The sequence below is a fragment of the Gavia stellata genome, chromosome 32 (genome assembly GCF_030936135.1).
Source record: "Gavia stellata isolate bGavSte3 chromosome 32, bGavSte3.hap2, whole genome shotgun sequence".
NCBI lineage: Eukaryota > Metazoa > Chordata > Aves > Gaviiformes > Gaviidae > Gavia > Gavia stellata.
This window is the reverse complement of record NC_082625.1, coordinates 4194005-4203469: the sequence shown is the minus strand read 5'-3', so window position 1 is coordinate 4203469 and position 9465 is coordinate 4194005. Positions and strand designations below refer to the sequence as shown.

At 46.4% G+C, this 9465-nt stretch overlaps 1 protein-coding gene across 4 annotated transcripts in view; it reads left to right on the top strand.

The window, feature by feature from the left end:
- Positions 1-709: 709 nt before the first annotated feature.
- Positions 710-9465, top strand: part of RFX2 (regulatory factor X2) — a 28132-nt gene continuing 19376 nt past the window's right edge. The window contains exons 1-4 of one of the 4 annotated variants that reach the window (XM_059831751.1): positions 710-814; positions 3560-3649; positions 4648-4727; positions 5430-5694. In XM_059831751.1, the coding sequence (XP_059687734.1) occupies positions 713-814; positions 3560-3649; positions 4648-4727; positions 5430-5694 (537 nt within the window). In that variant the 5' untranslated portion in view covers positions 710-712. Of the gene's footprint in view, positions 815-1995; positions 2110-3559; positions 3650-4647; positions 4728-5429; positions 5695-9465 lie in introns of those variants that run through there. The other 3 variants (XM_059831749.1, XM_059831748.1, XM_059831750.1) reach the window with 3 other exon arrangements.

Here is a 9465-nt window from a genome sequence, read left to right as displayed (position 1 = left end):
GGAGGTGCTGCGGGCATCAGCCCCGTAGGGTGGCAATGCAGGAGCAGGACCGGAGGGCGATGGCATGTCTGTGTTTGGGGACCTTGGGGAGGCTGATGGGACGTCGGGGCAGGGGTGCGGGTGGGAGACTGGAGGTGGTTCTTTGTGGGGGTGGTGTGCAGGTTTTAAAATGGTGGTCAATTGCTGTTCTTCTGCTGTTCATTATTTGATTATCGGTTGTGATTATAAACCCAAATTGACCACCCCACTTTCCAAATGAAAGCATTAGCTAAGCTCTAGACATGTGCTTAGATTTGATTAATTTTTTTTTTTTTGCAGTAGTTAAACATGATAAGGCAGTGGGAGAGAAAAAATTATTTTTAAAATATGCTCTTACTCTTCCAGATCTGAAGTTAGCCTCACTATGACACAATAATTTTCCAACACTACTTTTCAGTTATATTTAGAAATGCATTTTCTGTTCCTTCCCTCTCCTTTCTGTGGAACAATTGTGCAACTTTCTTTTTTCTTAATATAATACTGTATTAAAATTAGCTTCAAGACTAAAAAGAGTCCTCTGTGTAGGAAGGTAGCTACCTTCCTTCCTAGCACTTCCCCTGGATCTTCCACTGGGATTTTGTTCCTGTTCGACGCGGGTTGCTCGGGTGTTTGCTGCGGCGTGTAGCTGTGCTTTCCCTGGCTGATCTCCCCTCTGCTCTCCCCAGCAGTGAGCATGCAGAGCTCAGAGGGTGGATCAGACCCAGCTTCTGTGGCACTTCACACTTCTGCACCAGCCCAAGCTCCAGTAGTGCAGCCAGTGCCAGCGTCTCAGCAGGTAACGTATGCACAGCTGGGAATGCCGTTTCCATGGAGAAGAGACCTGTCTTACTGGCAGATGTATTTTAATCCAGGGTTTTTATATGGGGGAGAGGATTGTTAATCAGCTCGTTGCGGTAGTGGGGAGAACCTGTTCCTGGACTTTGTGTTGATAAAGGCTGTAGATATTTCATGTGTTAGCCCTACGAATATGCAAGCTTTAAAACGTGGGATTTTTTAACTTAGCTACCCAAGGAAGTAATTTCATGCCAGTTTGGTGTTTGCTTCAGTATAATACCCTGTTGTCATTATTTAGTGTGTCAATAAAATCAGGAGAAAATGAAACTGTCCTTAAAGGCATCCCTGCAAATAGGGTACCGAGCTCAACAGAGAAGAGGTGGAGGGAGCGCTGGTGCGGGGAGAGGGTGGAGGAGCCACGTGCTGGTATCTTCCTTTGGTAGGTGGATCCTGACGTTTTAAATTGGGGAGGGGGGGTGATTCATATACATGAATACGATGCACTTGGGAGGTCTCTTGATAGGAGAGAAACGATAGCTTCAGCTGATGAATGAAAACTACCTAAAGCAAAACGGGAAGGGTTAAGTAAAACTGGTTCCTTTTTATGCCATTTGGGGAACTATCGAAAGAAGTTTCTGTTGCAGGAAGCTGGAGGGATAAGACGATGGGTGGGTATAACTTAGCTACACCCTTCTCCAACTCCCAAGTGAGCAGAAGTAGCTGCCATTGGATGCTGATGAAAAGGAACGATTAAAAATTGTGAATTGGTAGGAGCATTCGATTCACCAGGAGACATGGACATTCACATTGTGTGGTTCGGTGCGTAGCTGGCCAGCCCTCTGTCATCTTTCAGCCTTCCCATCTTCGATTTCTCTGGGTGACGTTTCTCGTTCGTATTGCAATGATGTGGCTATTGCTGATCAATAGCATCAAGGATCTTAGGGCTCATCAGTCATTAGTGTGAATTTGACTGGGACAATACGTTAAAGAAGTTTAGAAAACCCATTGGCTTTGGATTATGAAATTACCTGTCCAGCCTTTGCTGGTGCTGCCACCATGACACGGAGTATTGAGTGGAACTCCATGGATTAAGGAAGACCCAGATGATTGTGGAAGATTGCTGAAGAGGAGGAGTGTCCGGAGCCTTCCCTTCTCACCAGCAGCACAAAGAAAATACTAGGAATGAACTACTGGCAGCGTGACTGGTGTGAAGCTGAAGCCTTTGGTGTTGTTGATCACTGGTCTACCTTTCAGTGTGAGAGAAGGCTGTATGAACAGGATGGCCTCACCTTACAGGTTGGGGATGATTAATTTTTTTGGTTGGAAGGTAGTAGGAGCAACCGTACAGGCTGTGACAAATCACACAAGTAGCTGAGCTGGGCAGCTGTGCCAAAGGAGGAGATGTGTCGTTTGGTAAAAGCAATGACAGACAATGGGTAAAAAGTAGGAAAAAGGAACAGACCTTCCTGAGACTTTGATGTAGGCAGCATTGCCAAGGCCTGACTCGAAAAAGGGCTTTTAATGCTCCCATCGTGCACTGGTTACAGCCTCTTTTGGAGAGAAAATGGATGAAGTGACGGGTGGTATAAGTGTACGTGTCCGTATCGCTAGCTCAGCTGCAGGATCTCCAAGGTATCCAGACTTGCTGAAGGTCAGTCTGGGGACTGGTGATGTAAAGGCTGCCTAGAAATCTGGGCAATCATCATATTCCTGCAATTCTGCTAGAATAGAATTTCTGGCTGGTTACAAAGGGCACGTTGAGAGGGTGTCAGAGGGCTAAAAATCGTAAATATATATGTGTAAGGTAGCCAATAATTGTCAAGGTCTCTTCTAGGATTCATATGGGATTGTTTTGCAGCTTTTTGTTCGGTTGGCCCAATCTGCTGGGTATTTTTAAAGCCTCAAGCCACAGAGGATGACTGTCTCCTTGGAGAAGGTCCTCATCAGTTTAGAAGGCCATACTGATATTTGGCTTGAATGTTTCCTTTCTCACTCTCATGCTGGTACCCAGGCTCTGTTCCCAAGGGCCTCACTGAATCACTTCTTTCCATCCACCACCTTCCCGTGCTTGTTTTGCTGGATCTGCAAGGTGCTTAGCACTTTACGAGACATGTGTCCAACCTCAGACTGAATGCCGAGCGTGACACAAAGAGCAGGGGGACGATGGAAATGACAGTGGAGAGGTGGAGGACAGAGTGACCACCGCAAGGCAACGCAAAGCGTTTTTGTGCCCTTGGTGGCACTGGAGGGAGATGCAGAACCATCTGAGCTTTGGGGCTGTTAGAAACCGTAAGGGCTGTGGCACCTCGGAGAGTGCAATTTCATGTTGCGGGAGGCAGAGCGTGGTTTGGCATGGCAGCCATAAGAGAAGAAACTTTGCAGCCCTAGGAGGAAAACGTGAATGTGTGAGGAGCGGTTCTTGTTTAGCTGTGACTGAACCTCATGTTGAGCTCCTCTCGTCAATGAGCCGTTTGCTGTTACTTCCTTGCGTGGAGACTTAAAGATGGTCCATGTCAGAAAATGTGGATTCAGCTCTCTGCTTTTCCCAGGTTTAGGGTACTGAGTTCAGGCTGGTGTCCGGTGCAGATTGCCTTGGAAGGATGGGAACCGCAGGGACACTAAGTAAGGGGTACTGCTGCCTCTGGAGTAGGAGGCAAGCTTTCCATGAAAGTTTGAAAGAGAATACCTAACTGACCTGTGTTACAGACTGAAAGTAAGTGTATGTTACTGTATCTTCTTCTTTCAGAGGGTTTTGGTCCAAGCAGCAGGCTCCGCTCCCAAAGGAGCGCAGATGCAGCAAATCTCTGTTCCCAGAGTTCAGCAGGTTCCACAACAGGTAATATCTCTGGGGTGAGACACCACGCAGGGACCCCCGTGTCAGCAGGACCCCATGTCCCACACGGCATTTGAAACTGTGCCAGATAGCTGCTTAGAGAAACCCATGCTCTTAATTAAAGAGTTGTGTGCAATTAGAGAGCTGGAGATCACTGTGAGAGCAGCCTTCTCCATCTCTCTCTTCCTTTCTTAGACTGATGGCAAAAGAAACTCTCAAGATATTTAAAGTTTAGAAAGAACCTTTACTGTAGCAGGTGTCTTTCATACATTGGAAGATTTGATGGATGCTTTTAATTGCCATTTAAAAGCAGTCCTCCTCTGTAAAGATTTTTTTAGAGGCAAAGTGTTTGGGACTTTTTTTAATTACGCAAATAAATGTACTGACTGCATGTGGCTTCATAGAAAGGTTAGGTGACACAGAGCCGTGAAAGTGCTTTTGTTTATCTGAACTTTGCCTTTTGCAGTCCTTGTTTCCTAAGAGACCAGGCATATGTGGTGCTGCTTCATGAGGACAGTGAGTCTGGACTCTCTTGACTTTCTCCTTGAGCAATTTTTTTATTTGGTTGCTCAGTTTCAGAAAAAAAACTTGACAGAGGGCAACTACGTCCCTCCCAGACCAATGATAAAGGGCGCTGGGGTGCAGATGGACACTCTCAGCCTCCTCTGTGAAGGAAAGGCTGCGGCATGATCTCACCCTTATTAGTCAGCGGAGAACCAGCCCTGAGACATGTGTGCAGAGGAAACCCAGCTCCATTGTTTCCACTGCTCATGGAGCAACTATTTTTTATTTATTTTGATTTGACCTTTTAAAATAAATACATCCTTTGGGATTCCTAAGCATGTGGGGTTTTTGTTTGTTTTGCTTTTCTTTTTCTTTTAAAAAGAAAGCCTAAATGTCAAGGTAAGGTTGAAAGTTGTTTAAGGATGTAATGTGCAATTTCTCCCGCTGTTCCTTGGCAATAACATATCCGTAACTCCAGTTTATGACGCTTGTTTCAGGTGCAATCCGTGCAGCACGTATATCCATCCCAGGTTCAGTATGTGGAAGGAGGAGAAGCTGTTTATACCAATGGAACCATGTAAGAGTCTCCTGTTGGCTGTAGCAGAGCCCCTCTTCCCCTCCCGGCTGGGTTGAGCCCTTCGGTCCTCCCAGGCTCCTTCCACCCCGCCGCTGCTGTGGCACTGCCCGCTCTTAGAAGGAGGAAGAGGAGGAACCGTTTCATGTGCTACCTTGTGTGCGCGGGGGTAGTTTCAGCCAGACTCCGGCCTTGGGGGAGACGTTGCCCTCATGGAGGGACTGTTCTCCAGGGAATCCCGCTACATAAAAGGGTCTGGTATTTGCCTCTGCCCGGCCCATTGTGTGGTGAGGTGGGGCGCCTTTAGGAACCGCAGCATAACTGCTAGAGAGTGAAAGGGGTTTTCTAAGGTTTCCTCTTCCTCCTCTCTGCTGTGCCTCCCGCTTCGGGCCTGATGTCCCTGCTGCTCTCAGCCCTCCATACCGAGGTCGCCTACAATGGCTGCAGAGCGATGCGGGGCTCTGCTCTCGCTGTGGCTGTGGGCCTTTGCTCCAGGGCCGTCACAGGACTAATTAATATTGTCGGGAGTGACTTTAACAGCGCAGGGTTCAATTTCAATGGAGCAAATCCCACCGACAATGGAGACGAGTTTTTTTTTAAAGGTGGTCCAGATTGCGGAAACTATTGTCCACGGGATTAGCTCTGCAAGCTCCTCTCTCCACCTGAGGTGCGCTCCACCTCCTGACCCTGTTGTTCCTTTGACAGACGAGCCGCCTACTCCTACAACACCGAAGCTCAGATTTACGCCCCCAGCAGTGCAGCATCCTATTTCGAAGCGCAGGGAGGTGGAGCTCAGGTGACTACAGCGGCATCCTCTCCTACAGCCATTCCCTCTCACAACATGGTGGGCATCACCATGGACATTGGGGGAAGTCCGATCCTCTCCGGCTCGGGAGCCTATCTCATTCATGGGGGGATGGAAAACACTAGACATTCTCTGTCACATACTTCACGCTCCTCTCCAGCAACGGTATGTAGCCCTGCAGGTGTTGCAGCTCGGGGGCCAGGAATTATTCCAAGGGAACTGAAAAGCCTTCAGAAAATAAAACTTCCTATCATTATCACTGTATATATGTCTGTATAATGTGCCATGCAAATGCAAGCGAGAGAATAGACACTGGTGTACTACAGGTATTTTTCAACGGGAGTTTGGGATGTATCTCTTGCTGGTGGGCAGAGGCTTGTCAAACTCTCTGAGTGGATCGCTGAAATTATGTAGCATGGAGATAAGAGAAAATTCTAGGGGATTTTGTCTTTTTTTCCCTGAGCAAAATGTTTTGGCTTTCCAATTTAAAATAATTGTCTATATTTACATTTTCTGATAAGTATAACATCTGAACATGGGGCTTGGCTTACCCAAAATAAAGAAATATATAAATATATTTTTAATTATGAAGAGACCTGAAAAATCCATTATTAACACAGTAGATAATTAGCACATAAGGTATGTCAAGCTGATCATGCCAAATGCACAGTGATTGAAAAGCCTTCATATATATCTCCTACACCATTGTGTATTCTGTCCGTGCCATGTGTTACAGAAAATGTGTTTTAGGAATAATACTGATCAAACAGAAATGTTTTAAAGGTCTAATATTTTTAATCATGTCCCTCCAACTGTCATTCGAGGTGCCAGGTTGCTAGGAGCACAGCTGTACAGCTGTGTGGGACTCAGGGGGATGCAACTATTAACCAAAACCAGCTTTTCTGCAGCTAGAATCTGCCAGGGCTTTTATCCGAGAATCTACCAGCCCTTAGTAGCAGCTGCAGCCAGGAGTGGGTGGGAGCTCCGCTCACCTTCCTTTTCAGACTGACTTCTGTGTGTTTATACGTTTGTATGTAAACACAATTACAAATGTAGGTGTAATTCAGTGTATATGGCCAGATTTTAAAGTGTGAACAGCACCACCCAGGGAGAAAAGCAGGAGCCCTTTGCTCCTGAGTACTCTTGAAGATCTGGCCGGTTAGGTTGTACTTTCTTTTCCGACAGAGTTTTAGAGTACAGACCTCACGGTTTTTTGAATCTTTGTGCCTTGAAAGGTTGCCTTTGATCCTGGAGTAAATGTGCTCTGTCTTAGGTAGAAGTAGGGGAAAAGTCCTTAGTTTTGGGTGGAAGAGAAAATGGCAGATGCATCTGGATTAGCTGGGGGTCGTTTCTTGTGTGAGAATTGTGCATGTGTGTATTTTAACTGTTCATAGTTAAAAACGACCATTGGACTGTCTTCTGATTTTTGCTCAAGCTTGTTATTTTGAAGGAAGTAGCTGCTGATCTTGTCACCTGCGTGGGACTGCATCTTGCAAAGCACAACATTACTCTTGGTTGTGTTTTTTTTTTTTTATTTCCATGGTGATGGGCACAATGTAAAAAGCCCGAGTAGAATGTGTGTCAATAGAAATGTCCCATGAACAGATTTAGTTTGTAGCTGTCTGTCACATGAGATAGAGCTGTTCAGCAAAAAAAGAATTTAGGAAGTGACCTTTATGAAAATGCATCTGAAATAAATTCACTCTGTTGCATGTAGGAATGAACTTTCTGAAGGTATTTTAACAGAAAATGTCTGTGGCTCTTGTAGAGGGGCTCAAGAGTGTGAAATAGTGCATGGAAGACAGTATAGGGATGTGCCTATGTGTGGCTTTCAGTTCTTCCTGCACAGACCAGAGTCGGAGGGGGATAGAGCAGAGCCATGGTAACTGCTTTGAATTTCACATAATCATGGGTGAACAGATAGTGGAAAGCTTAAGGAGAGCAATGACTTAATGAAGTCAACAGGTAGGAACATTATTTTTTGTTGCAATGTCTTGCTTAAAGAGAGAGTAGGAAAGACTGGTGTTAAAGAGGCCGGAGAGGCTGTAGTCCTGGCAAAATGTATTTGGGGCAGGATTGAGAGCTTCGTGGGGAGAAAGAAAAGAACAGCTCATGCAGATGTAGACAAGGAAGCTGTAGCGTTTGCATGTGGCCTTGGGGGTGTAGTGGAAAGGGGATGGATGTCAAAGTGGCCAGCAATGTGAGGGCTTGGCAAGGCAAGAGGCAGCTGCAAGGCATGGGGAAGCGAGAGGGCTTGGAGGGTGTTGAATGCTTGAGGCAGAGCCGACACTAGGACCTCGGAGGGGAAAGCAAGGAGAGTATCTTAGAGGAAACTGGGAACAAGGTAGCGCTTCAGAACTAGGAATGGTGTAAGAGCTGCCTCAGGAGGTTGAGGGATGTTTAGTAAAGACTGTATGTACAGTAAAATAAAATCTTCAAATATTTAAAGAAACCCGTACTCCATATCTGCTGGAATAATGATGTTCTGCTCAATTTAATGGGCTGAAACGGCACATGAAGCAGTCCCATTCAATGTCTGTGCCAATAGAGCGCTATTAATCTTCATTTAAATTAGGCTATACCAAGAGAGGAAATCCTTGAGACCTCCCATAAGGGTCCTCAGAGCTCCTCACTTTCGTGCAGGGCTGTTTAAGAGCTTTTAGTCTTTCCCCTGTAATACTTTTTTCTGCAGATGCAAGTGGTCCATTTGTATGGGACGCTTACCAAAATGCCAAAAGGACAGGCGGTGTTTTCTGCGCTTGCCTCAGAGGTGTTGCTCAACGGGCACCGCGCTGCTCCTTGAACAGAGGAAGGAAATGGTGTCTCCCTCTAACACTGACTCATTTCCTGAAGGCTGCATCAGCGATCAGTCTTTGGTTCCTCACGGCACATCACGGTGTGCTGCACAGTTTTCTCAAGAACCACTGACATATAGTCTTAGACTGACCCTTTTTGAATTCAGTGGTAACTGCTTGAGAAGTGCCACTTTTGGGTGGAAACAAAGGAACATGTGCTGGAGGGGCTTGGACAGACATGGATATGGCACAGACTGTGTCTTTGGTTGTTGAATGTTATGTCAGAAGTTAGATCTGATTTGCTCTGTCCTCCCACCTTTCTGACAGAGCTTGGTTTTGTAAATGGCTGGTTTTATCACGACCTTTATCTTCACCATGCTATGAGTCAGTGCAAACTGGAGTGCAGGGAGCTAGCTAGTGTGTGAAGGAGGCCATTGACGATCATTGTGCAGATGCTTTGTGCATGTGCCCGCAGATGAACGCACAACCATGCATGTTAAATGAGGACAGATGCTAGAGGTAGCTGCTGACTACAAGTTTTACTGGCTGACGTGTGCTGCCTTGTCCTGCCTGCACTAACAGGTCACAGACTACAGGGTTTTGAGAACATCTACTGGAGAGAAACAGTGGGTTCTGCTCCTGCCACTCCCTCAGTGTGGGAGGGGTTTTTTAATTTGTTTTGGGGTTTTTTTTTAACTTCCTCACTTGCAAAAAGCTTGTGCTCAGGACCACTGGAGCTCTGGGACCAGCAGCCATCTGCTAAGTAGTTTGCCAGAGATTGCCAAGGGAGCCCCAGTAGCAGAAAGGAGAAGACAAGAAGGGTCCAGGAGAGGGTCAGGGCACAAGGCAGCAGCCGTAGCTGGGTTGAGTGTAGAACAGAAGCTAGACAGAAGGAAGCAAAGGGACTCTTCAGGGGCCAGAATGCCTCACCACCGCTCCGCTTGCAGAAGCTCTGAGATCAATGGAAATGAGCACAAGCAGTATCAAGATATGCCAGCCTGTCTTTGCGGGAAGAAGCTCACTTAATTGAAACCTGTCTTCTTCCTTCAGAGTCTCTTTGCAGTTTTCTTCAGTAGCAAAGAGCTCTTACCCATTCCAGCTTCTGCATTCTGTGTGTCAACCCTCCTTGTGTCCCTGTTTT